The sequence below is a fragment of the Halichoerus grypus genome, chromosome 11 (genome assembly GCF_964656455.1).
Source record: "Halichoerus grypus chromosome 11, mHalGry1.hap1.1, whole genome shotgun sequence".
Lineage (NCBI taxonomy): Eukaryota > Metazoa > Chordata > Mammalia > Carnivora > Phocidae > Halichoerus > Halichoerus grypus.
In genome coordinates, this window is record NC_135722.1 from 1,475,289 (window position 1) to 1,502,476 (window position 27,188).

Sequence of the window (27,188 nt, forward strand, 5' to 3'; positions counted from 1 at the left end):
TGTTAAACTTCCGGAACTTTTTAAAGAGAGCTTTATTACTGTACAATAAACTGCAGACATTTAAAGTATATGGTTTGCTAACTCTTGACATACATTAGCACACAGTCACCATGCTAAACCTACCCATTAGTTCCCAAAATGTCTTCACACCCTTTTAGTGTCTATTTCTCCCTCCCAACCCATCCCTAAGCAACACCTGGCCTTCATCAGGTGGATAGCTGAGATTCTCCCTGATACCATTTTCCTTTATCCTTGAGGATCATCCGGTATTTCTCCTCGTGCAGGTCTGCTGGCAATAAGCCCTCCCATCTTTTACCCGAAAGTTCTTCTTTCACTCCCATTTTTGAAGGCTTCTTTCACCAGATACAGAACTCTGGCTGCCAGGTGTGAGTGTGCCCATGCACTTCAAAGATGTCGTGCTGTTGTCCTCTGGCCTCCGTTGTTCCAGATGAGGAGTCAGACGTAATCTACACTGTTGGCCCCAGTATGTAATGTATCATTAGATATGATTTTTTTGGTATGTATCCTGACTGACATTCACTGACCTTGAACTTCAAAGTCAACGCTTTTCATCAAATTGGTGAAATTTTCATCCATTTTTCTTTAAATATTTTTTTTCTGTGACTTTCTCACCCTACTTGCTCTTGGGGATTCCAGTTACGCTTATGCTAGACTATTTGATGTGTTCTGATAGGTCACTCGGTCCCTCTCTCTAGGTCATTGTTACTGGTCTGTCTTTGGCTACCCGGACCCGTCTCCTGTCATCATATAACTGCCAGGGAGGCCATTCAGTAACTTTTTCATTTCAGGTCACTGTACTTTTGAGTTCTAGAATTTCCATTTGGTTCTTTTCAGTCTTAATTCCTCTTGAACATTTTCCTTTATGTTCACATATTAAGACTGTACTTCAAGTCTTGAACGTATGTGTAATAGTTGCTTAAAGTATGCTAAATCCCAAATCTGGGTCATTTGGGAGTCTATTTCAATTAGCTGCTGTTTCTATTGACCATGGGTCGTATGTTTTAAATTTCTTGCATATCTGGCCATTTTTAGTGTGTACTTGCCCATTTTAGCTGACACTGGAGGATTCAACTCTGTTTGTATGACACTGGTTTTGTTAGATTCCACATCCAAGTGAGATCAGATAGTATTTGTTGTTCCAGGTCCGGCTCATTGCACTGAGCATAACGTCCTCCAGGTTCATCCATCTTGTCACAAATGGAAGGACTGCCTTCCTTTTTAAAGCTAAATAATATTCCACTGTATCTATGTACCACATGTTCTTTATCCATTCATCTGCCAAGGGACAGGTAGGTTGTCTCCATACCTTGGCTGTTGTGAATAATGCTGTAATGAACATGGGAGTGCAGAGCTCTCTGAAATACTGTTCTTTGTTTCCTTTGGGAAAATACTCAAGCAGAATTGGGGATCACATGGTAGTTCTATTTTTACATTTTTTGAGGCGCCTCCATACTGTTTTCCAGAGTGGCTGCACCAGTTTGCATTCCCACCGACAGTGCACGAGAGTTCCTCTTTCTCCACATCCCTGCCAACACTTGTTGTTTATTGTCTTTTGTGTTCTAGCCTTTCTGACAGGTGCAAAGTGATATTTCAGTGTGGCTTTGATGTGTATTTCCCTGGTGATGAATGACGTCCAGGATATTTGCATTATCTGTTGACCATCTTTATGTTTCCTTTTGAGAAATGTTTATTCAGGTCCTTTGCCCATTTTTAAATCATGTCATGTGTTTTCTTGCCGTTGAGTTTCTGCTTTATTTTTAAAAGATATTTTCAATGAGTATAGAATTAGGTCAGTAGATTTTGTTTTCAGTCTTTGATGAGATCACTTCATTTTTTGTGGGGTTTGTTAGTATTTCTGGGGAGAAGGTGGCTGACGGTTTACTTGTTGCTTCCATTCAAGTAATTTGTCTCTTTTACTCTGCTCTCGTTAAGATTTTCTCTGTCATTGGTAACTATAATATACCTAGCTGCCAGATTTTTTTTTCTTTCTTTTTTTCTTTCTTTCTTTTTCTTTCTTTCTTTCTTTCTTTCGGAGTTTATAGGGTTTCTTCAATCTGTGACTTGGTGCTTAGGTCAGTTTTGCAAAGTCTCGGCCATTACCTCTTTGACATATTGTTTGGATTCCATCCACTCTCTCCTTCCAAAGTCCGATTACACGTTAGATATTTCCATTATGTCCCATATAGCTCTTCTGTTCCTTTCTGTATTTTTTTAAAATCATTTTGTCTTTCTTCCCCTTTAAGAATTCTCATTTAAGCTGCATCTAATTTGCTGTTAGGTCCATCACACCACCACCGAGGGGTCTGTGCTTTCTATTTCTACAAATCCCATTAGATCCTTTTTCATAATTTCTAGTTTTCTGCTGAATTTCTCCACCTGGTTCCTTAAGTTCTTGAACGTCACAACCTGAGAATTATTAGTAATATTAGAGACACTTCCAGCATCTGAATCTCTCGTGGGTCTGTTCCTATTGTTTATTTTTCCTCTGTTTGCAGGTGGTTCCCATGTTTTTCCATGTGTTCTCACTTCTGGTAGAGTTCCAGGCCTGCTGCTTAAAAAATCCAAGAGAGAATTAGAAGCTCCGTGGGATAGTATAATCTCCAGAGAGCATTTTCTTCTACAATTGTTGGGTGACCATACTAAAGAGGATCATTTTAGTTTAAGCGAGAATTGAGTTGACTCCAAGTGGGATTTCAGTTCTTGAAAGGGCGGGTCTGCTTCAGCTCATCCTTCCTCCTTGTGGTGGCATTCCAGGGTCCCAACAAAAGTCTGTGGTTCTCACCAGGGCCTCTGAGATGCTCTTTGTCCCTCCTGCCATGAAAGACAACTCACAGTTGTCCTCAACTTCTCAAACTTTCAGCTGTGGAAATTGTAGGAATGCATAATCTCCCAAAGGGAAAAAGTGGTCCCAGAGTCTGACCTCACCTCCTGGGCTCCTTCCCTCCTTTGCTCTAGCTTGGACAGTTAAATAACCATGATAAGCCCTCCAGTGTCTTGAAAATCTCTTTGGGGGCATCCCGCCTCCCCACCACCAGTTTTTCTAGTTGTTCTCAGCAGCAGAGTTGGTCAAAACAATTTACTTGTCCATTTCCAGAGGCTGAGTTCCTCCTTTTTTTTTTTTTAAATCCTCTGGGGACTGCTCTTGTTTTTTGGAAAGCCCAGTTGTAGTGTTTAAAAGGATCACAGTTTCCCATGTATGGCTATTTTGTGTGGGGAGATATTTAAGCCGTGTGTTCTCCATTTTGCTATAAATTATAAGTCTCTGCTCGTTTTCTTAATTGCCTCCCAGCAGAATGTAGAAACGGTATCTACACAGTGCTGGGAAAACCGCGATCACAGACAAGTGTGGTCTTGGGGTGGGTGGGTCAGTCTTGGTGACCAGGTGCCCCTAGAGCTATCAGAAGTAAAGTTCTCTATTTTCATTTTGACCTGAGTAAATGTAAACAGAGCCCTCTCCTCTCAGTTGGGCTCTGGAGGAAACATATTCCACACTTGGGAATTCTGCTCTGGCCCATGAGCTGGGCGACAAGAAGGCCACCAGCCTCAGCAGGCCCTGCAGCAGGCCCAGCTTGCAGGGCGAGAATCCCCACCAATTGAAACGTCCAGTCCCACAGACCCTATGGCATTGAAGTGACAACCAAGGGACCAGATGGCACGTGGATGCACCTACAGCCGACAATCATCTATGTTCTGAGAAGCAGCCGCCGCACACTGCAGGATCCTGCCAGAGACAAGCGCCCGCTTGGGCTCGATGGCTGGGTCCTGCTGTACCCGTCAGTCATGGGCCCCACAGCAACTTGGAAATGGTGTTGCAGGATCAAGCCCAAGGAGAACCAGCGCGCACGTGTAAGCTACATGACCGGCTAGTCTGGACCACCTGTCACCCAGCACAGTGCCCTCCCCCAGCTCATGCCTGTGGCCGTAGGGCGGTCCCCTGTGACCAGGGGGAAGAGAAGGAGGAAGCCTGAGCTTGACTTCTGGAAGGCTTGGCTCACATGTAGGTGCAAGGCAAAAGGAATGGCAGTTACCCGCTGCCCACTGTCACAGGTGGCCTTCAAGGGTATTGGAGGAGGAACGCCCATGCACGGCGACACGCTCTGTTAAAGCGCAAAATTGGAAGTGACCCACGTGCCCCTACGTGGGGCCTGGTTGGATAAACCACAGGGCACCCACTCACCGAGTCCTGTGTGGCGGAGGAAGGAGGGAGACGTCTACACCATGTGGCCAGCCGGCCTCCCGGACTGGGGTGGGGGAGCAGCAGGGGCAGGCCAGGATGGGCACCAGCAGTCGTCGCTTCAACAAAGGGCCTGCGGTGCGAATAAATAACATTTTAAACAGGTGGCAGCTGTGAGTACCTACAGGCAAGAGAAGAAACAGCCCCAAGGAGCCGGGGTGGGGCGGCCTTGCCCTGTTCCACTGTGACCTCAAATCACAGAAATTATGATGTGGTATAAAACACAATGATGTCGGAATGGCAAAAGCAAGCCCCGGGTGAGAGAAAGTGGGAGTGAACTGGGCTGTCCATCCAGTCGGTGACTTAACCACCCAGAAAGTTTATTTCAGGCCACTTTAAAACACAGTCATTTGAGGACATCTGTCACATGTGGGTTGTGTGTGTGTAATTGTGTTAAGTGCTCTTAGAAAACAAGACTTCCAACGTTTAAGACAGACTGAAATATACAGTCTATGGAACGAAGAAAAATCTTGAAATCCTGCACCCAAATTGGAAATACAGTGTGATTCCAGGATGGATTTTATTTTTAAAAATATGTTTTTCCTAAGCCAGTCACAAAAACACACTGCAGGATTCCACCCGCATTAGGTCCCTGGAGTCTCCAGATTCACAGGGACAGAGAGTGGACGGTGGGCGCCGGGGGAGGGATGGGGTCGGTATCTCAGGGGGACAGAGTTTCCCTCTGGGATGGTGGGAAGTTCTGGAGACGGATGGTGGGGACAGTTGCACAACAGTGTGAATGTGTTTAGTGCCCCTGAGCTGTGGGCTTAAAGACGGTGAAGATGGTACATTTTATGTTATGTGCTATTTTATCACAATAAAAAAAAAATGGAAAAAAACACGAATTTCCCGGTTCTATTCACAAAAAGACCTAGAAACAGTGGCCAAACCAGCAGCAGTGAGGACCCTGTTGCCCCAAGTGGGGCCTCCGAGTACCCACGAGCATCCCTGTGAAAGGGACCCAGGATCCTTAGAGAAATGGCTGGTTCCAGAACTGGATACAACTTTCATAAGACTCACAAATCCGTCCAGACCACTGTGTCACGTCAGGACGGCACACTGGTCAATGGGGAAGGGTTCCCTTTGATCAAAGACAGGCAGTCTGGGCACGAGTCAAGAGAACAGGGACAGCAAGTTGGGACACACCTTGTGGTGTGGGACACACCATGAGTCAAACAGGCACGCACCACACCTGTCCCTGGGTGCACGCCAGGCTGGTGACTTGCTTCCCGCCGGCAGACTAGGGCAAATGCAAAAGGATTCTGCAGAGGTAGGCAAGGCCTCTAACCAGCTACCTTTGAGTTGATCAGGGGAGGTCTTCCTGCTGGACTTGAGCCGGTCGGGTGAGCCCTTTAGAAGAGGGTGCAGGCCTTCTTGGAAGTCAGAGGCCAGGAGCCGCTCTGGGAGAGCAGGATTTGGTTTGCTGACTCTGGGTCCCGAAAGTGTCGCCAGGAGCTGCTAAAACCATGAGAAACCATGACGGGGACCCTGATGGCAGGTGGCTCTAGCTGGCCACACCCTGCCCACTGACAGTGGAGGGGACGCACCTGCCTGGTGTCACAGGAAGGGACACACCAACCCTCAAGGGCCTTCCCCTTCTGAAGCAGTCTTGCCGGAAAACTTGACCTCAAACCAATCAGGTCTAACGAGAAATACAGAGTGTGGAAAAACATCTGTAAAGTCTGGGATGTTGGAAACTTCGTAAGACCCATGAGCTTGTTCCTTCCACAAATTAATGGCAAGAATTATAAGGGGGGCTTATTGATCAAAAGGGGGGCCTCCGAGATAGGGCAGCAGTGCCCATGTGAGTTCTGTGGGGGTCTAGACGTGAAGAAGCCACCCCAACCCATTCGGGGGGCACATGGGAAAATGTGCTGATGTGGAAGGGTTATTGAAGGGTTACTGGTGCATTGTTCAGACGCGATGAATGAGGGCGGAGGGTCTGTGAGCAGAACGGTGTGTGCCTGGGGCGGGCCTGAAAGTCGTCTGGACAGTGAGTCGAGGGGCGTAGCTGGGACCAGACTGGCTGCTGGGTGACAGTGGCCAAATCTGGGTAAGAATCCTAATGTTGGTGCTCTGGTCTGTGTGCGAGATTCTCCAGCTGCAGTGCACAGTCCCGACGGGCAGGCGGGGGAGGGGGGCGGCTGGGAGTTTTGGGAGAGTGGGGCCCATCCCGTTAGAGGACCCCAGGGAAACAAGGATCCGCGTGGGGGCTGGGCCCGGGCAGGGGGGCCGGGAGCTCCCCTGGACCACCAAGTGTCTGTGAGCGGGGCCGGCGTGTGTCTCAGAGATCCCTTCCCTCCATATGGCCCCGAGGGGCCCTGTTCCCGTGCCCAGGGATGCCCACGGGGTCCTGAAGCTCGCCGCAGGCACCCCGGGACATGGGGGCCCCAGAGTGGGGTGAGAGTGGGCCCCACAACTCAGCAGCAGACCCACCAAGTGAGGGAAAGTCAGTGACCATCACTGGGGCCTGTGCGGTTGGCCTACCTCCCTCACTGGCTGTGGGCGCCTGTAGCCGGCGCTGCCCCCCCGGCTGCTAGGGTCAGAGGCAGGCTCGGCCGCCGGTGCTCTGGCCTCTGGCATCCTCTGCTCTTCCTGGGACTCGCCTGGACACTTGTGGGACCTTAGCACATCCCACCTGGGTCCCCTTAGGCGCAAGGCCCTGGCCCAGCTCAGGTTAGAGCCCGACTGGCCTGTGGGCGCCAGCTTCCATGTCCCCCATCCCACGGTGTGCCCTGCAAGTACGGGCGCGTCGTGCTTCCCCGGCCTTCTCTCTCGCTGAGCAGGCCAGGATCTCAGGCTGGTCAGTGGCGCTCCCAAATCCCCTGCCTGGCCCTCAGGCCCACGCCCCATTCTGCCAGGGTAGAGAGACATCCAGGGGCCTTGGAGCACTCCAGGATCGTGGTGAGCCCTGCAGCTGGGCTGGCCGGAGTGCACTCCCAGTGTCCGGTCCCTCTGGCAGATGAGACCCTGCATCTTCACCCAGCAAAGTCATGGGGGAAGAACTTCAGGGGCCCCCATTCCACATGGCCGAAGGCTCCTGGGAGAACTGCGTGGCAGTGGTCCCTTTCCTTGGGACCCCTAGACCATCAGGGTCCTTGGGCACAAACTCCCACACTCCGCTGCCGAGCTGGCCTCAGGCGCGTCCACTCTGGCTCGTCCTCCGGGCCTCAGGTCTCCAAAACTTCTCTGGTCTCAGGAGACTGGGCCAGGCTGCAGGGGGTCAGACATGGGGGGATGGACAGGGGGAAGCGAGGAGAGGGTGGTACAGTTGATGGGGTCTGAGGTCAGCCCCTCCAGGCCGGGCCCCAGCCCTCCAGGGTCCCTGTCCTAGGACACGTGGCTTCCCGAACCTGCAGCCTCAGCAGGAACCAGAGGCCTTTGCTTGCTTGGGTTAAGGACATTCTGGGCCATCTCTGTGCAAAGCCAACCTAGGGATGAGCAGTGGGGTAAACAGGGAGGTTGCCGGGCACCTGTCTGGGGCTCCTGGCAAGGAAGGGGCCGTGCTGATGGAACCTTGGGGCTCCCACGGCCAGGCGCAGCCCTGTGGGTTTGCACTGCTGCCTCCGTGCTGAGTGCCAGCTGCTCCTGCAGTCCCCGGCCTCTCCCTCCCCGGCTCCTTTCCTACCAGTCCTTTGCCTGCCCCCCACCCCCACCCACCCAGCGCAGGCCAGGCCTCTCCTGAGAGCAGGGTCCCCTGCCCACGGGCAGTCTGTGCCCCTGATCTGCTGCAGCGTGGGCCTGGGCCCAGTGTTGATGGGCTGCACTGTGGGCTGGGCCTGCTTGGACCCGGGGAGTTCTTTCCTCAAGGTCAGGGTCAGCGTAGCAGTCTCTTGCCCCTGGCTGGGGCCAGTTCAGAGGAGGGAGAGGCCCAAGGGGCTGCTGGAGGCTGGAGGCTGGGCTGGGAGGCCGGCATCTGAGCAAGAAGCCCAGCCCAGGGCCAGGGTGGGCTCTCGGCCGGTAGATGTGGCTGGAGCAGGAGGTGCTGGGGGGTCAGACAGAGAAAGGTGCGGGTGGAGGCCGGCTGGAGCAGCAGGGCGCTGGGCAGAGGGGGCCGCTCCCCCATCCCCCGGGACGAGGCTGGTTCTGGGCTGGGTGCTGGCCACGTGAGGCCCCCTGCACTGCTTGGGGCCCAGGGCTGTGGTCCAGTGGCTCGCAGCTCGGGTGGAGGCAGCTGGAGAAAACCGGTAGCCCGGCCGGTGCCCGATCACGCCCCGGCCAGAGAGCCACCTGCTCGCGGCCAGAGCAGCGCCCGCGGGTGTCTGTGTGTGGCTTGCAGCCGGGCAGAGCGGTGGGCCGGAGCCGGTGGCCTTTGTGGGACCAGGACTCCTGCCGCCCAGAGCAGGTCCGTGCGTCCGCGGCAGTGGGAGGGCAGAAGGACGAGCCGTCCGCGGGGCGGCCTCCCGAGCATCAGCTCCCCTTGAGGGAGCACGTGCAGGTTTGCGCCAGCAGCCTGTGCGTGGCGAGGGGTCACCTGTGCTTCCCGGAGCCGCCTGCAGGCTCCGCGGCCCCCGGCTGGCCGCATGCTGGCCCCTCGTAGCCGAGGGAGGGGAGGCCCCTCTGCACTGTCCGGTGGGCCGGACCGTCTTCCCCTCGTCCTGACAGCCTCCCCAACACCTGCTGCCCCAGGCGGCCCACCACCATCCTCACGGCTCTGCCCCAGGCCACTGTCCACCTCGTGACCCCACCTGCGCCCCCAGGAGCTGTTCCGCCGTCTGTGAGCTGATGGGAACCCCGTCCCGGCCGGTCCCAGGGTCTGGGAGCTGGGTAGCATCCCTGTGCCTCCCTGGCTCCTTTCTCCGTCCCTCCCAGTCGCACAAAGCGACTCCATCCCTGGCCCTGGATGCCTCCCTGTCTAGGACGTAAGGTGGCCCTCTGGCTGGGGGGCTGGAGGGAAGGCCCGAGATCAGGAAATCACACCTCTTTCCACGATGACCTGGCTCTCCCGGGGTCCCAGCCAGCCGGGCCCCGAGCTCGTCGGGGGGCAGGAGGGGTCCCAGGGCGAAGGGCTGCTTGGGCAGGCCTCTGGTCAGAGGCTTCTGCTCAGACCAGCCCCCCCGGGGGTCCTGTGATCCAGAAAGAGGGTCCTGAAATGGCGCCTCTGTGGGTAGGGGCCCCAGGATGGAGCGTTTTGGAGGCTCAGGGTCCCAGGACCGGGCCTCTGGGAAGAGGGTCAGGCTGTGGCCTGTGCTGAAGGGGCCCAGCGAGAGGCCTGTGTACGGAAGGGGGCGCCCACACGCAGGCCAGGGCTGGGCAGCAGGCGGAGCCAGGCTGGGCGGGCAGGGAGGGAGCACAGGGTCGGGCGGGAGCGGGAGGTCAGGCCGCCTCCAGGAGCGGCCAGCGGACAGCAGGGGGAGCTTGGAACCTGACTGATCCGGCCCTGCCCGGGCCACCCTGCCACCTAGGCCCCGGCCCGACCTCCTGGGCCAGGGCGCATCTAGGGGCCTGCGTTTTGCAGGGGACTCCGGCCGCCCCGGGCGTGGCAGCTGTGGGCCAGGAGAGGCCCAGGAGGGGGACTTGTGGGGAGGGTCCCGGGCCAACCAGCACCCCCACGATCACCTGCAGGAAACCAGCTGCATGCTGGGACGCAGGCCAGGGAGTCCCGACTCGCCTCATGGACACCCCAAACCTGAGCAAGGGCCGGGGTGGGGGAAGCAGATGCTCCAGGCCAGGAACGTGGCTGTGCAGGGACTGGGGTGGGAGTGGGGGCCTGGGGGCGCCCCGGCTCCCTCCCTGAGTCTCTGTTATGGGGCATCACAACCCTTGCCCACAGTCCACACCTGGACTGCGGAGTTTCCGCGAGTGCTGAGATGTGTAAGTCACAGCAGGCTCGGTGTCCCCCGCTCACTGTCCCCACCCGACAGGGGTGTCCCTGCAGCCCATGAACCTGGGAGGTGGCCCAGAAAGGAGTACACCTGTTGTAGACGTGTCCAGAAGGTCTCCCAGGGCCCACGGCCTGCAGTGCCCCCCAGGCTTGGGTCCCCATGGCCCAAGCTCCCCCCACCACCTCCCCAAACATGCTTGAGAGTGGGGTCCTGTGCATCTGGCCAGAAACCTGGGTGGGCCTGCCACACCCCTGGGGAGGACTGGGGGGCAACAGGGGTGGTGGGAACAGGGCCAGTGGCCAGGCTTTGTGCTGCAAGGAAGTGGGAAGGGGCAGGCGGGGGCCCACAGAGAGTGAGGGAGGTAGGCAAGGACAGCAAGGCATGGAAGAGCCAGGATGCTCCAACCTGGACCTGTGGGGTCCTGAGAGAGGGGTCCACCCAGAGATGCCCCAGAGAATACAAACCAGCCTGCCCCCACCCCGGGAGCCTGAACCAGAAAGCCTGGGCAGACCCGGCTCACACCCAGAGAACACAGGCCTGTGTGTCCTCCCCTCACTGACCCCCAGGGAGCCTCCATGTCCTGGCCTGACCAGGCCTCTCGCACACAGGGGCCCTAGGGGGTGCGTCTGGGTCCTGGCTCACACGGGGACCCCAGGGAAGCGGGGAACCCCCTGGGCAAGAAGAGGTCATGTGCACACTCCCTTCCTACCCCTGACACGGGCAGGGAGACAATGGAGGCAGAGCGAGGCCAGCTCCAAAGACAGCTGGATGGGGAGGGGGTGCCGGAGCGAGGGGCCCATCGTCCCGTGGGCCCCACAGCCCCCAGGTGGGGAGGCGGCCGGCTGGGCAGCCAGGGGTCTGCGGCCTGCCTAGACGGTACCCCCCAAGCAGCCTCCACCCCCACCCCTGGCCTGGGGCCCCGGGACCCTGCCCCGAGCTGCGGGGGACAAGCCTTGCAGCCAGGTTGCCCCCACCCTTCCCGGCAGGAAATGGCGGGCTCGGTGGAGGGGTCTGGAACGTGCACACAGCCACTCCCGTTGGCAGCCTGTCCAGGACATGCCCCGTGTACGGAAGGCTTTGATCGCGTGCTCCCGAGCCGAGGGTCCCCACTCTCCCTCCCCACGGCCATCCCCCTCCCCTGCCCCACTGGCCAGTGCCAGCAACACCAGGGTTTGCATTGGCCTTCGGCCAAACCCCGGAATGTGCCTGCTGGCTGCTCGGCAGCTGTTCCTGGAACAGGCGCGACAAAGCACAGACTGTCTTTGAGACGTGGGCGGACGGGGTGCAGCCTGCCCAGAGCCACGCATGAATAGGGCACAGAGGCGCTGGGACAAGATGAATGGGCTCACACAGGCCGGACACCCATGAATGGGCCGCGGGCGTCCAAAGACGCGGTAGAACTTGGAACGGGCCGGTGGGGCCCAAGAGCCGGGGACATGAGCCTACGTGAGGTGTGGAGTGTAGGCTGCTGAGGGTACACGCCTCTAAAGTCCCCAGTGAAAGGGGGAACAGTGCACCCCAAGACCCAGTGTCATGAGTGCACTCAGGAGTGGGGTGCAAGCTACAGAGCCCAGACATCCCCGTGAGCATCTAGAGATCCACAAAGGACCGGTCTCCAGTTCCTGGATCCGTGGGGCACTGGGCGTCGGCTATGCATGGTCACGGGGGGCCAGGACCCAGACCCTTGCACGGTGGGTCCTGGATGGCACCCCTCAGATGTTCCAGGAAGTGTGGAGGCTTCAGACCCCCAAGGGAGGGAAACGGAACCCCCAGACAGAGTTTAGACAGCAAGGAGCAGCCTGCCTAGAGCCATGCAGGAGCTCAGCATGGAGAGGCCAGGAGGGGCCTGAATGGGCTCCTGCGGGCCAGATGTCCGCGAACGGGACCAGACGTCTAAAGATGGGGCCTGAGCCCCGGGATGTGGGCCTATGTGAGAGGCAGATGGTGAGGGGCTAGGCTGCCTGAGACCCTGATGACTTTGGGGTTCAGGCAGCCAGAGAAGAGAGCGTGGGAGCCAGCATTCCAATGCTCAGCGACTAGGGGTGGACGGTCCCGAGGCCATGGAAACGGCGGGCAGAACACTGTCAGGTTGATGGTCAAAGTCGGAGGAGTGGGGTATGCGCTGCCCGGAGCGGTGGGTGTCTGGGGCCCAAGTCTTCAGGTAAATGGTGCAGCCAGATTGGGAGGCTTGGGGAACGGAGGGCCAGACCCACATTCAGAGTTGGGTGGTGGAATCTAGAAATTCAGGGTGGCAGGCACCCGGCCCCCATCTGTGCGAGCGAACAGGCTGCAGACATGGGCAGTTACCCAGAGCCACACAGAACTCGGGTGGGGCGGCGGGATGGGCGCCGGCTGCGCCGGGCTCAGTGACCTGGACTGGGCAGCCAGAACCTCGGCTGGAGGAGCAGAGGAGGGCCACCTCCCATAAGCCAGGTGTGACGTGCCTGGGGCCCAAGGCACCCAGATGCGGGACCAGTGGGGTTCCAGGTCTGCAGTCTCCCAGCCGGACCGGGTGCACACCATCCAGCTCAGAAAAGCTGAGGGGGCTGAATGGCACAGAAGTCGCCCCATGGTCCAGGGAACGGGGTAGAGGCCCCTGAGCCTCAAGAACAGAAGCCACAAGGACGGATGACAGGCCACCAGGCTGTAGATGCTAAGGCATGTGGGGTGGGCAGTTCAGCTTTTCAGCAGGGGGACTGGGGGTACAGGAACCCAGATGCTCCAACTGAGGGGGTTCAGGACCCACTCAGGCTAATGGGGTACAGGACCCGCATACATCAACGAATGGGGTATGGGACCCAGGCTCTCAGACTAATGGGCTCCAGAACCCAGACACTCAGTGTAACGGGGGACAGGGCTCCATACTCAAGCACCTGGGCTTCAGGACCCCAGGCCCGTCTGGGTGGGACCCCCGCTTGTGGGAGGCCTAGCACGGGCGTCCCAGACACCTGGCAGCAGGGCAAGCCAAAGGCCTAGCACACAGATGAATAGCGCACATAGCCAGAGACAAGGGTGACGGTCATAGGCAGGGGGAGGAGAGAGCACAGGGCGTCCAAACCATAGGAACGAGGCCACAGGGCCTGGCCTCGTGCTCCGGCCTACGGGAGACGTGCCTACGGGGTATCCAGGCACCCAAGGGGCCAACGAGTGGGTACGGGTTGTCCGGGCACCTGGTGACCACAGCCCGGAGAGTCCCAGTGTCCAGACCTCGGGTGTGAGGGGAGAAGGTCGTCAGGTGCTCAGGGGGTCAGGCGTGTCCCCAGGTGTTCGCCCCGACGCCAAGGGTACCCCCCAATGAACAGAGACCCTGAGAGCAGGTGAAGGGGGCCCTCCCAGACTATGGAGGAACGGGCCACATGGTCCCAGAAGCCCCCGGGAGGGGCCATCTATGGGGAGGGGTGCTGGCGGTCCCAGGAGGGCCCCGGTGCCCGGGTCACAGAGAATCCCAGTTTTCTGACACGGGGGCTTTGGTCGATGGATTCCACACGCCGTCACGCGATGAGGAAGGCATCCACCAACTTCCAGGTGAATGGGGCCAAATCACCCAGACACTCCACCGCGCGGGGTCCACGTCCCCCAGGAATACGGGCTCACAGACAGCGCGGGGACTCTGGGAGAAGGGAACAAAGCTCTGCGAACAGCACCTCAGCGTCAGTGTTCAGAGGCGTAGGGCAGAGTGGGGTGCAGGCTCCCGGAGACTCAGATGATGGGGTACGGGCACCCCAGACGAAGAGGGCGCGGAGAGCCGGAATCTCGGCACTGGGGCACGTGCAGGCTGAGAGCCAGCAAACGGGCACGGGGCTCCCCCCCCCGCCGCCCGGGGCCGCGGCCAGACGAGCACCCCGGGGCCCGGAGGAGTGGGGGGCGGCCGCCGGGGCCCGCGCGGGCAGGGTGCACACGTGCTGTCCTGGCACGTCTCGCGGTTCCGTGCCGGCAGCTCTCGGCTACCCCGAGCCAGCGTTTGCCATGAGTTCCAACCTCAAACATTCCCCAGGCAACCTCAAAGGAAGCACCCCCGTCCAGGAGCCCTGCCAGGGCCTCCGTGTGCCTGCTGGCTGCCAAGCCGCCGTCTCGGGGGCCGTGGGGCTAGCCGGGGGCTGCCAGCTCTGTTTGGTTTTCCCCATCCCGCCCTGGAGCCTCAGACGCCCGTCTCGCCATGGAGGCGCCCGTATCCTGGGAAAGGCACAAAGACCCTACAGTGGGGCTGGGGAGCGCGGCGCGCGGGGGCCATGTGCTCGCTGCACGCCAGGACCCCCCAGCACATGCGGCCAGCGTGCGTTTGCCCCCAAAGCAGGGGCGCCGCCGGCCCCCGGAGCACGGCCGGGGCTGCCCTGGTCCCCGAGGTGTTCGCTGCTTCTTCCAGATCCCCCTCACTGGGTAGGACTTGGAGAAAGAGCCGAGCCCCGTACAGGGGGACACGTCCTCATGCCGCGGGTGACCGGCACGCCCGCCTCCCACCAGCCGCCTCCCGGACGTCCTGCCCCACCAGCCGGGCCGGCCGCCCCCATGTCACTAGCTCTCCTGTTAAGCATTAACCAGCTCCGTGTCCGGTCGCAGCAGGAATGGGTTCAGAGAGACACCCTGGCCTGGGAGGGCCATTTAGGGCCGGGCCCAGGGAGGGACCTGAGCCAGAGCGACCAGACCAGATGAGCTGGCCAAAGCTGCGTGGGGGCTGAGCTCATAGGCCTGCTGGGTCTGGTGGAGCAAGGGGGGCGGGGTAGGTGGGCCAGGACTTCCGGCCTGCTGGCCCGAAGGGAACCGAGACCTCTGGGGACTGGCCCGGCCCAGCCAGAGGCAGAGGCAGGGATGAAGTGACCTCCAGAAGGTTCTCTGGGCTCCGGCAGCCCAGACGTCAGCAGGACCAGGCAGGCTCAGATAGTCAGCTGGTGACAGTGCCACCCGGCCAGGGGCCCTGCCCTGCACACACAGCGTGGTCCTGGTTCCAGTGGCACCTGAAAGCTATGCTCCTCCAAACCCAGACATCCTCGTGACTCAGGGCACCCCCCTTGGGTGTAGAAGCTTCCCAAGTCCAGCCTGACCTCCCTCCCACTGCCCCTCCCAATGTTCAGCCCAAATAGGCCGTCACCCCCTCTCGCAAGGCCTCTGGGAGGATGAAGAGTCCCCAGCGTCCCTGGAGGGACCCCTGCGGGTAGCCCCACACCTGGACGCCTGGCACCTGGGTCTCGGGAGGACCCTCCTCCCAAGGGAGTTCCCTGGTTGCTGAGGGCCAGCAGTTCGGCCCTGAGGTGGGGCTCCCCGAAGCCCTGCCTCTCACCCCCCCCCCCCAAGACTATGGTCTCATTCCCTGGAGGCCAGGGCTCCCAGCGCGGTCCTCGCCTGCCCGGGGTAGAAAGGCCTGGAGGCCAGGCCAAGCACAGACATGCAGGCAGCCGTGAGAACCGGCTATACCTGGGGGGCTGCCCCCCCCGGCATTGGGGAGCCTTGCTCTTCTCCAGGAGAAGGGCCCGCAGACACTTGCTCCCATAGTACAAACAGTCAGACTGAAGAAGGAGGGGGTTGCTTGGCTGGGCTTTCGGGGTGCTGGGCCCCAGGCTGACGTGGAGCCCCCTCTGCCTGGGAGAGCCGGGGCTCCTGACCGGATGAGGCAGGCTGGGTCCAGCACAGGCTGCCAGGCAGGTCAGGTTGGAGGGCGGGGAGTGATGGGAGGGCTTCCTGGAGGAGGTGGGGCTCACGCAGGCCTCGAAGGGGGAGGAGGATGGGGATGGGATGGAAGGACAGCTGGAGCCGGGCCAGCGGGAGCAAAGCCCGGTCTGTGCAGGGAGGTGGCCAGGAGGCCGGGCTGTCCCCGCGGAGCCACAGGGCTGCGTCTGCACAGTGGCGGGAGGGGGCGTCCCACGACAGGTGTCTGGGACAGGGACCCCATAGGAAGGACGCCCGGCTGCTCCTTTCCTGGGAAACAGCCTTAGCGCTAGAGAGGGATGCCCCCCTGGGCCACGGAAGCCAGAGCAGAGGGGGATCCAGGAGGTGGTGCCGGGAAGGCAGCCCCGGAGGCAGCCCCAGGCGCTGGTGCAGAAGAGCCGGCAGCCGCACAGGCCTGAGAGTCCCCCCGGGACTACCTGGCTGCCCCGGGTCCCCCTCCCCCCGCGCTTCCCAGAGCCCGACGTGGCTGGGTCCACTGGAGCCCACGGCGCCACCTGGTGGCTGCGTGTCTGCCTGAACCTTCACCACCATGGGGACCCGGAGGTCCTAAGGGACCCTGTGCCTCCCCCCCAGGCCTGGGGGTCCCGCAGCGCTGTGGCCCGCATCCCCAGCGTCCCAGGACCCTCCGGGACCAGCCTCCAGACATGTCCTGTGGTCCTGGGGTCCACCTTCACTGGGATGGCCCGGGAATCCTGCCAGGCCTGCAGTCCCCAACCCCGAGAGTGCGTGCCCGCCCCGCCCCCGCCCGGGGACATGGGGAGAGGCACACACACGTGGTCCACACACACGCGTGCACACACACAGATGCTGTGCTGACCTCGCACCTGGAATTCTCAACCATAAGTCTCCAGTGAAGCGACTTTAGTTCCAGAAGACACATGGGCCCTGGCATTCCGGAAAGTCAAGCTTCACTCTCAGTTCCATGTGGGGGCTGGGGGCTCGGGATTTGGCCTCGGGCGTCCTGCTCCAGGGACCCTGCAGGACCCCCAGGAGCCCTCAGGCCATCCGCCGCCCCTCCCTGAGGCCCTCCACCAGCCTCGTGGGCTGCAGAGCAGACCTAGAGCGTCCTTCTGAGGACAGAGGGCGTGGAGGCCTGTGGGCTTCCCTGAGCACCCGCACCCCACGGCAGGGGCTCACGCAAAGGGAACCCAACCAGAATCAGCCCCGTAATTTGCAGGGCCCATGCAGAAAACGTGCAGCCTTTGGTGCCAAATGGTTAGAATTTCAAGACAGCAATGGGGGGCGTTAAATCAGGCCCGGGCCCTTCTCTCTGAGCGCTGTTTCCTCCTGCGTACGGGGCGGGCCTCCTCGTCCCTTCTCGGTGCTGCAGCTCCCTGGTCATCTGGCCCTCCCCCAGCTGTCACCTTCCTATTTGTACAAGACCCCGCAGGGACAACGCACACACAGCCCCTTGAGGGTGGCACAGCCGGGCCTGGGAGGCGGGACACCCGGGGCCTGGGCACTCTCTGAGCTGAAGCTCCCTCCACCGAATTCGGAAGGGTCAGGGGTTCTGGGAGCAGGGCGGCCTCCGTCCAGCCCACTGGGGAGGGGGCATCGGTGCCGTGTGCGTGGGCGTCATCTGTGGAATCGCGGTGGGGCTCCTTCCTGCCTCTCCCCATGCGGGGTGCAGAAGGGAGGGGATCCAGCCCCACTGCCCCCTTACTCCTGGAGGGAGTGTGGCCCAGGCCCCGGGGTGGAGGGGTGGCAGGCTCTTGTGGATGAAGAGGCAGAGCCCCTGGTTGGAGGAACCATGACCTTGGCTGCCAGTGCCCCCCAGAGGAGGGGAGGCCAGGAGGAGCTGAGCCGGGGGGGGGGTCCCGTGGGTCTGGGGTCCCAGCGTGCCCCGGCGTGGCATCCGGCCCCCCCGCTCCGAATCCCCGGTCCCTGATGTGGGTGGGAGCAGCCCGCCCAGGCGGGCCAGGTGTACTCCCGCCCGGGGCCCCAGGCAGCTAGGCTGCGCCAGGCCCACCCTCCCTCCCACCAGCAAGAAGGGTGGCAGGTCGGCAGGTGGGCAGGTCCGGGCAGCGGCTGCTGAGTCAGTTTGCAAGGAATGTTCTGGCCGCTGTCAGCTTCACCCTGTCCCTGCCTGCCCCCACCTCACCTGTTCCCCGGGCGCTCCTGGCACGGCGCCCGTGCCGGGAACGCATCTTCAGCCCAGGCTTGCTTGGACAGGCTCCCCCCAGCAGCCGACCCCCACTCCTCTCCCTACGTGCCCCCATGACCCCAGCAGAGCCCTGGGCCCTCAGAGCCCCCGTCTCCACGCTCCCCGGTTACTCCCAGGCCGCAGCAGCCCCCACGTGTGAACAGGGCTTCACCCATGTGACCGACAAACCAGGGCGGGCCTGAGGTCAGGGCCAGGGACCAGTCGGGACCCGGCAACAGCCCCCACGTGGGGCCCGGGGCCCAGGGGAGAGAGGCCGGGAAGGAGGGGGCTTCCTGGAGGAGGAGGCTCTGTAATGAGGAGGCCTGGCCTGCTTGGCTGGGGGCTGGGGGCTGGGGGCTGGCGGCTGGGGAGGTGGCCAGGAGGCTGGGCCTGTGGCAGCCAAGCCGGCACTTTGGCCAGAGCCCAGCGCCTCCCTCCCCTTGGCTCCACTCAGAGCCCTTGCCCCTGGCCACCCTGGGCTGTCTCCTTGCCCAGGCAGACCCTGGGCCTGCTGCTGCTGGGCAGATGGGGCAGTGGGCTGGGGGCCGGGGGGCCAGCCCCAGAGGTGAGCCGGCCACCCCGGCTGTCTGCTCCCAGCCAGCAGGGACAGGAGATGGGGCACCCCTGGGGCCCCCACAGCGCCCCAGCCCCGGTGGGCACCACGGCTGTGCCCGGGCTCATTCCAGACCTCATCGTCAGGCTCCCCTGTGAGTTGTGGGACCCCTGGGGCGGGGGGGGCAGCTGCTGTCCACGGAGGCATCTCAGCGGCATTTCTGCGTCCACCCCCAGGGCCCCGCTGGGCGCTCATTGCCCTCGCTGTGGCAGCTGGTGTCCTCACGGGCTCCTGCCACCTCTGTGCCGTCTGCCGCCGCCACGGCCACAGGAAGAGGCCCAGGGACAGGGAGGCTGTGGGCCTGGGCGGTCCTCAAGGGACCACCACCGGCACCCACCTGGTGAGGAGCGGGCACCAGCGCTCCCCGGTGCCCAGCTCCGGGCTGGGCCACCCCCAAGGGCAGCTCAAGGCCCAGGGTCGGGGCAAGCTCAGCCCCCAAGCTGGTCTGGTCGCCCAGGAGCAGAGGCAGGGAAGGCCCTCCCAGCAGGGGAGGTGAGGAGCGAAGGTGAGAGGGAGGCAGGAGAAGAGGGAGGCAGGGGGGACTAAGGCCTGGAGGCCCTGAGTGCCAGCCCCAGAGGTTGGTCCACGGGCCACGGGAAGCCACAGGAGGTTCTTGAGGAAGGCAGTGGTGCTCGAAATGGATTTGGGGGAGATCCATCAGCTAAGCCCCGTGTCACAGAGCTGAGCTGTGGATGTGAGCCCTTGTGTGGCCTGGCCTGGGGTGTGGCGCTGCCTCCCCGGGCATCCCAGCAGCACCTGTCACCTGTCCCTACCTACCCAACAGGCGCAACCGGACGTGGATAACTCGGAGACTGCCCCGGGGGGCCCCCAGCACTGGGGGCGCCTGCAGCTCTCCCTGGAGTATGACTTTGGAAGGCGGGAGGTGCGGAGCCCCCTTTGCAGGCACAGAGGGTCTGCGGGTTCAGGGAGGGGTTGGGTGCCGGGCGGGTGCTGGGTGCGGGGCTGACCAGGGAGGGCCCAGGGGGCTGAGCCACCCCTGACTCCCAGATCAAAGTGGGCCTCAAGCAGGCTGCAGACCTGAGGGCCTGTGGTCCGGGCGGCACGGTGGGCCCCTACGCCCGAGTCAGCCTGTCCAGCGAGGCAGGGCACCGCGGCACACTCTGCCCCACGTTCTAGGGGACCTGCTGCTTCCACATGCATCTGGGCTGGGTGGCCGGGGGGCCTGGGCCGCGTGGGGGTGCCCAGCTCACACCCTTGCCTGCAGGTACGGCAGGAAGAGCTGTCTCGGACCACCCTGCAGGTGCGCGTGCTGAGCTTCAGGCACTTCTCTGCCCACGAGCCGCTGGGCGGGCTCAGCCTGCCACTGGGTGCCGTCGACCCGCAGCACGTCCTGGAGCAGTGGTGCCAGCTGGGCCCGCCGGGCGCCACGGAGGTGAGGCCACGGACTGCCGGGCTCCAGCCTGGCCCTGCCCTGGGTGCCCCACGGGAGACTGAGGCCCCGTCTCGCTGCCCACAGCCCGAGCGGTCCGGAGAGCTGTGTTTCTCGCTCCGGTACGTCCCCAGCTCGGGCCGGCTAACCGTGGTGGTGCTGGAGGCGCGAGGCCTGAGCCTGGGCCTGGCGGGTGAGAGCCGTACCTGCCCCTCTGCGTGGAGGGGGGCGCCCCGTGCTCGGCCCTCAGACCTGGCACACCTCTGATCCCTTTCGCCTGCCCAGACCCCTACGTGAAGGTCCAGCTCATGCTGAACCAGAGGAAGTGGAGGAAGAGAAAGACTTCGGCTCGCAAGGGCACAGCCTCCCCCTACTTCAACGAGGCCTTCACCTTCCTCGTGCCCTTCAGTCAGATCCAGGTGGGCTGCCTGGAGGAAGGGGTGGGCGGGAGCATCCTTGGGGCCAAACCGACTGCTGTCTTTCTCTTTCCCCATGAGCTTCGGCCTGCCTCCGCCCAGAGCGTGGATCTGGTGCTGGCTGTCCGGGCCCGGGGCCCACGGGTTCGGGCTGAGCTGCTCGGCGCCCGGGCCTCTGGGCAGCCTCTGCAGCAGCGGGCGGACACGCTGGCCCACGCCCGGCGGCCTGTGGCCCAGTGGCACCCCCTGCCGCCGGCCAGGGAGGTGCACCAGGCTCTGGCCCTGAAGCCCCGCCTGCACCTGCCCTTGCCTGGCCCCCGGGACTGAGGTGTGGGTGCTGTCCAGGCTGCCCCGGGGGGCCGCTGTAATAAATCCCTCCTTTTGCTGGGGCCGTGTGTCTTTCCCGAGCCTGCGGGGACACGGGGTCAGGGACTCCTCCATCACTGCTGCGGGGAGAGGACTCTCTCCAGGTTCGCCGGGCCCTGAGGCCTCTGGCCAGTGCCCGACCCCTCAGGGGGGTGAAGGGGTCCCCTCCAAGCCCGACGGGGATGGTAGGAAGACGTAAGCAGTCCTCCCTGTCAGTGGGTCTGCAGGGTCCGGGAGGAAGACTACAGCCGGCCCCATGGGGACACAAGGGGTAATCGGGAGGCATTTGGGGGGTAGTGACAGTGGAGGGAAAGGACCCCAACCCAAGGGGCCGCCTTAGCCCCCCGCAGGGCCCCACACTTTCCAAGGGCTGTTGCTGCGGGGCTTCCTCTTCGAGACGGCAGGGGGCAGTAGATGTCTTAGGAAGCCTCCTCGGGCCTCCGGGGGCTCAGCCCTGGCTAGGAATGCAGCTCTAATCCCCACACATCTGGACGGCTTCAGCTCCCCTGACCCTCCCCACGGCCCTGAGGCCGGCAGGGCTGGGGCCACGCACCCCCAGCTCGGAGGATGCCAAGTCATGGTCCTCCGGATGTCTCTGCTGGGTGGGGGCCCGGGCGGGGGGCGCAGGCCCGGGCCAGGGTGAGAAGGGCAGCAGTGCTGGGCCTGCCCAGGCGGGCCCCAAGCCCCTTGGGTCAGGGAGAGGTTCCCAGGCGGGTGGTGCCGCCATCCTTGGGTTGAAGGACGTGTTCCGAGTGAGCCAGGAACCACCCCAGGGCAGGGCGTTCCGGCCCACTGCACGTCCAAGCACCCTCCCTCCTGTTCCCGGGAGGACAGGATCCCAGCCGGGGGAGGGCAGCCCCCACCCAGAGGGCCCCCGCCACTGCCGTGGGCCACATTTGGGGGTCCAGGCCTTGCCCCTGAGCTGGAGCCAGCTTGGAGGAAGGAAGGGACGTGGCCAGCTCATGCCCGGGGACACCTGGTAAAGGCAGCAGTGAGCTGCATGGGAGCTGCTCGACCCCAGGAAGCCGGCCCCCTGGGGAAGCAGAGGGGAAACTGAGGTGTGGACCCTGGCTTAGGACCGGAGTGATCCCTCAGCTGACCCTGAGCCTGTGCCCTGCGGTGGCCCAGCAAGGCCACCTACCGCTGACCAGAGGCTCCTTGCAAGAACAAGGGAGGCTTCTCGAACTTGTCACTGAGCTCTAAATAGAGCAACCCAACCTCGGCACCCCCCCCCCCCACACCAAGACTTCTTGGACTGGACGACAGCACGCGGCTGGGCCGGGCCAGGCGGCCTGGGCAGGTGGGGAGGCCCCTGTGCCCCCATTGGTCTGAGGAGGGCTCCATGCCCTTTCTGAGCGGGGGCCCAGCCTGGGGGAGGCCATTTATACCCCTCCCCCTGGGCCCACCAGCCCAGCTTGCCGCCGCCGGCCTGACCTCGCTCCCGGCACTGCTGCCCAGACGCTAGGTGAGGCCAGCCCGGCCAGCTTAGGCCGACGACAGGCACTTCTTGAGCTAGCTTGCAGGACGACATCCCAGGGTGGGGGTCCTGGGGGTTGGGGGCCGCCTCCAGCAGCCTCTCTGGGGGGGCTTCCATGGAGCTGGGAGCCAGACGGAGATGCACTGGGAGGCAGCTGGTGGGGCAGGGGTCGTGGACAGCCCCTTGATCACCGGGCCTCACTTCCGGGTGGGACACGAGAAGGAGATTTGACAGGTTGAGGGACCCCAGGCCAAAGTGGGGAGCAGTTTCTTGCATGCACTTGGGCCCGAAGCCGAAGGAACAGAACTAAAAATAGCTGGATGGCTCTGGTGGCCACCTGCGCTGCCCCCCCCCCCCCCGGGACAGCTGCAGCAACCCAGGCCCCGCCCGGGACATTTCGGGAACACTTTCTCCTCTTCTCACCCTGGGAATCCCAAGACAGTGCCTCCAAGGAGGTCGGAGCTGGGGGCAGGGCGACAGGGGGCAGGGTTGGTCTGAGGGCTGCCCCCCCCACCTGCAGGTACGGGGGCCGTGGCCCTCATGCCCAGGCCTTTTCTCTTCCACAGGCTCTAAGCCCAGGACTTCAGGATGGGGGAGTAAGTTCAGCTCCAAGCCCAGGGCCCCTGCCGCCCCCACCCTCCCCCCACCGGGGTGGAGGTCTCTGCAGCTCCCCAGCCAGCTCTGGCCACCTCCCCCCCACCCCATCACACTGCCCCATCCATGTCCCTAACCTCTCTCTTCTCTCCCCCCTACCGCACCTGCCCCCTCCCTGGGACAGTGAGGAGGTGAGTACCTGCTTGGGGCTGGGGGGGCATGAAACACAGAAGGGATGGGACCCCTTACTTGGGATAGGTCCGAGGTCAGAGCTCAAGGGAAGCTGGCCAGCCCTCCCCTGTGAAAGTGCCCCACCCCACCACCCAGACACTGACGAAACAGAGGATGCGGCCTCCGTGCCTCACGGGGCAGGGGAAGTGGGGCTGTGGCCAGGTCACCAGAATCACTTCTTCTTTTGACTGCTCCCCCCACCTCCTGGGCCCTGCCGGGATCCCCCGCCCCTCCCACTGCCCCTAGGCACGGCCCCTTCTCCACCCACCCCCAGCCTTCGGACCTCACCTGCCACCTGGGCACAGGTGTCCTGGGCCCGGGCCCCCCAGCAGGGCCTCAGGAGCCCCCAGGTCCAGCTGCCCCCCAGGCAGGACCCACCGACCCAGGTGGGCGAGCGTGGAGGGATGTGGGGGTGCTGGGGACCCGGATGGGCCCTGACTCTGCTTCTTCCCCCCATACCCCGCAGAAACGCAACAGGGCCATCACGGCCCGGAGACAGCACCTGAAGGTAGGTGCTGCCCCCCGAGAGGGCCACCCTGGGGTGTGCGCAGGCGGGGACCCCACGGCCCCTCACTGGCCTGCCCCCTGCCCCCCGCCCCCCGCAGAGCGTCATGCTCCAGATCGCAGCCACGGAGCTGGAGAAGGAGGAGAGTCGCCGTGAGTCGGAGAAGCAGAGCTACCTGTCCGAGCACTGTCCCCCGCTGCACCTCCCCGGCTCCATGTCTGAAGTGCAGGTACCCTCCCCGAGCAGCGCTCCAGCCTGCTGCCTCAGTTTCCCCATTGGTCAAGAAGGTGATTAGGGCAGGTGGACCACTGCCCAACCCCCCCACCTGCTGCTCCCCCCCAGGAGCTCTGCAAACAACTGCACGCCAAGATCGACGCGGCAGAGGAGGAGAAGTATGACATGGAAGTGAGGGTCCAGAAGACCACCAAGGAGGTGAGCGGGCGAGGGGCGGGGCTGGGCGCGCGGTGAGGGGCACTCCGAGCCGGCGGGGGGGGGCCTGGCCACCGCTGGCCCCCACCAGCCCTCGCCCCCGCCTCACAGCTGGAGGACATGAACCAGAAGCTGTTCGACCTGAGAGGCAAGTTCAAGAGGCCCCCGCTGAGAAGGGTGCGCATGTCGGCTGACGCCATGCTCAAGGCGCTGCTGGGCTCCAAGCACAAGGTGTGCATGGACCTCCGGGCCAACCTGAAGCAGGTCAAGAAGGAGGACACCGAGAAGGTAGGTCGCGGTCCCCTCCACCCGCAGGGCGGCCCGGCACCACCGCCCAGCGCCCGCCTCCGGCGGGGCGAACCCGAGGCTACGGGGGTCTGCAGCCTCTTCCTAAGCTCCATACCAACCCCTCCCCAGGAGCGGGACCTGCGCGACGTGGGCGACTGGCGGAAGAACATCGAGGAGAAGTCTGGCATGGAGGGCAGGAAGAAGATGTTCGAGACCGAGTCCTAGGCCGCCCGCCACCCCCACGCCCGGCCTGGCGCCCCCCGCAGAGTGAGGGAGGACACGGCTCGTCTCAGTGGTCAATAAAGGATTCCAATCCCCATGACTGGTCTGGTCTGGTCCTGCCCAGCCTCACTGCCCACGGACTGCCACCGGGCGCCCAGCAAACTGCTGCGTGCTGGGGGAAACCCCGGGCCGAGGGGCCGCGGGCAGCCGCGCACAGGCTTCTGGGACTTCAGGCGCTGCTGGGGGCGGGGTGCCTGCACCTGGGGCTGGGCAGTGCGGTCAGCCCCCTGCTGTCCCCCAAGGCTTGCCCTGGACACGCCCGACCCAGCAGGCCCGCAGGTCGATGGCCCGAGTCCTGTCTGAGCCATAGTTCTGGACCACGGCATGGTCATCCTAAGGGGACCTGCCAGGCCCAGAGACCCTGTCCATACGGCATGGTTCCAGGCCGGGGGTCATGCAGGCGTGTCCTCCCCATGCAATGTGGGCAGCCCCCATTCCTCCTGCAGGGGGCACACGGGCACAGTCCGGGATCAGACAGCTCCCAGGGTGGCTTGTGCCCACGGAGCAGGGACACACGGAGCTGGGGTCCACGCTCCCGTCTGCCCCACAGCAGGCCCAGGGGGAGGGCTTGCTTTGCCTCTGCTCCTCCCCAAGGCTGTGGCCCTCCTCACACATCAAGGGACGATGTCCCAGACAGGCCCTGATGAGGACCATCACAGCAAGGTCACAGCTGTCCCACCTCCTCTGTGGGGAATGACACGGTGACCCACCAAGGTCCCTCCACTCAGATCCTCGGAGGGGTGCCTAGGCAGGCCAGGCTGCCCGCCGTGCCCTTGCCCTCTGGACGTGCCAGCAGCCGGACACGGGAAGGGTATGCCCTCAGCCGTGGGTCACCTCGAGGGACCACGTCAGCCTGCCCTGTGGCCTTGCCTGAGTTCTGCTCCCGGGCCCCGCTGCCGCCCAGGGATCTGGGTCCGTCCTTCCAGGCGCTCCCTGAAGGCCCTCCTTGGAGAGCCTGCAGCTTGGGGCCCAGCCTAGGCAACCCCTGGGCCCTGCGCCTGTAGGCAGGGTAGAGAGGACCCAGGGGTGTTCCGGGCTGAGGCGCATCCCGTGCAGAGCGGAGTGTGGGGATTCAAGGAGCAGGCTTTGGCGGCTGGATAGAGTGATAGAAGCAGTGCCCCACCACGGACCCGACAGAGTGGGGAGCCGGGCAGCCGTCCAGGGCCTGTGTCCACCGGGAGAGGAGGCAGGGACACCGGGGACCTGACTCCCACAGCTCAGCTCACTGGGTTTGGGAAGACTCACCACGTGGCGAAATGAGTTTTTTTTTTTAAAGTCAAGGAAATGTCAAACACAAAATTCTGGGTAGCGATCCCCCAGGGCGGGGGTCCGAGCAGGGACAGATGGAGTGGAAGCACCTTGATCCATGTAGGTTTGGGGGATGTTGTAAGTCTTGGACTGGGAAGCGGATCTGTGGGTGTTTGTTACACTCTCTAATGACCACGTGAGTGAGTGAGTGAGGGAGCAGAGGACGCGACAAACCAGACCAGACCAATGAGCAGAAATGGAGACCAGCTCTGCACTGGCCTCCGCACCTCTCTCCCGCCCGCCCGGCCGTCCAGGTACCCCGGGCAGAAGGGCCTGCAGACACACAGCCTCGGCGGGATTTCTGCCAAGCGTGTGGTCCAGCACCTAACACGTGGGTGGGGACGGCTCTGCATTCTAGAAAGATCTCTGCAGGGTGGAGAACAGGGGCTGGAGTGGGACAGGGCGTAGGAACTACGGCCACCTCCTGGGAGGGACAGCAGGGCGGATGGGGAGATATATAAGAGGCGTAGTCCCCCCGATTTGGTGGACAAGGCAGGTGGAACGCCCAGGCCCTTGTTGAGGGGGACCAGGCTGGGGGCTGTTCTCCAGGGAGGGGGCTCAGAGCAGGTGAGGGGCTGGCTCTCAGCTGTGGGTTTGCTGGATGCAGGGGTCTGGGCTGGAGATGGGGGTCTGGGCGCCCTCAGAAGTGAGTGCCGGGTGATGCCCCAACAATGGGCAGGCAGGGGAGGAGGGGAGGAGAATGCTGGTCCAGGAGGCCCCAGCCACACGCAGCCCAGGAAGGACCCCCAAAGGGAGGAGGAGGGCAGCAAAGGCGCAGGGACACAGCCTGCGCCGTGGGTGATGCTGGAGGTCAGGGTAGACACGCAGCCCCAGGAAGCCCCGGGGGGACCTCAGCTGGGCTGTGGCCGGGAAGGGTGAGGGGCCTGGAATCAAAGTGCTGGAGGTCAAGGACAAGAGGGTGTGGGTGGGCGAGGTCGGCGTGTGTGCAGGTGGGCAGGGTGCACCATGGGGCAGGTTCGTGCCCACAGCCCTTTCCCTGTCGCCAGCCACGAGGCCGGGAGGCGAGCAGCGCCCCAGCGCCCAGGCCTTGGTCCCCGACTGCATCCTGCACAGAGGGCCTCGTGGAGGAGGGGCTGAGCGCTGAGCTGGGCGAGCAGTGACATAGGTGAGAGACCAGGTGACAAGGACGCTGCGAGGCAGGTGCAATGGAAGTGGGGTTTTGTGCCGAACGGGCCGCCGGCCCTGGACACTGGCATGTGGTGATGCTCCCTGCACCCATGGTGGCTTGAGTTCAGGCCTCCGTAGGCCTCGTGCCCCCGTGCTCTGCCAGGTCAGGTTCCGACCCATCCGTTGTCCTCCTCTGGCCTGACCTGTTCTGTATGTTGACCACTTCCCTGCTCTTGACCCCTCCTCGCTCATTCTGTCCACCCTCCGGTCTTGTCAC

The 27,188-nt window shown here is 62.7% G+C and overlaps 2 protein-coding genes across 2 annotated transcripts; both read left to right on the forward strand.

The window, feature by feature from the left end:
- Positions 1 to 18,497: 18,497 nt before the first annotated feature.
- SYT8 (synaptotagmin 8) lies at positions 18,498 to 20,630 on the forward strand. The gene is given in 8 exon segments (XM_078059114.1): positions 18,498 to 18,591; positions 18,674 to 18,837; positions 19,282 to 19,380; positions 19,506 to 19,656; positions 19,727 to 19,890; positions 19,975 to 20,080; positions 20,173 to 20,306; positions 20,406 to 20,630. Coding segments are annotated over 8 exon segments (1,137 nt in total).
- A 2,587-nt stretch (positions 20,631 to 23,217) lies between these two features.
- Positions 23,218 to 24,512, forward strand: TNNI2 (troponin I2, fast skeletal type). Its single transcript, XM_078059132.1, has 6 exons — positions 23,218 to 23,357; positions 23,438 to 23,479; positions 23,577 to 23,705; positions 23,819 to 23,908; positions 24,017 to 24,193; positions 24,323 to 24,512. Exons 3-6 carry the CDS (start codon positions 23,583 to 23,585, stop codon positions 24,416 to 24,418), a joined length of 486 nt encoding a protein of 161 aa, XP_077915258.1. The 5' UTR covers positions 23,218 to 23,357; positions 23,438 to 23,479; positions 23,577 to 23,582; the 3' UTR covers positions 24,419 to 24,512.
- The last annotated feature ends 2,676 nt before the right edge of the window (positions 24,513 to 27,188 follow it).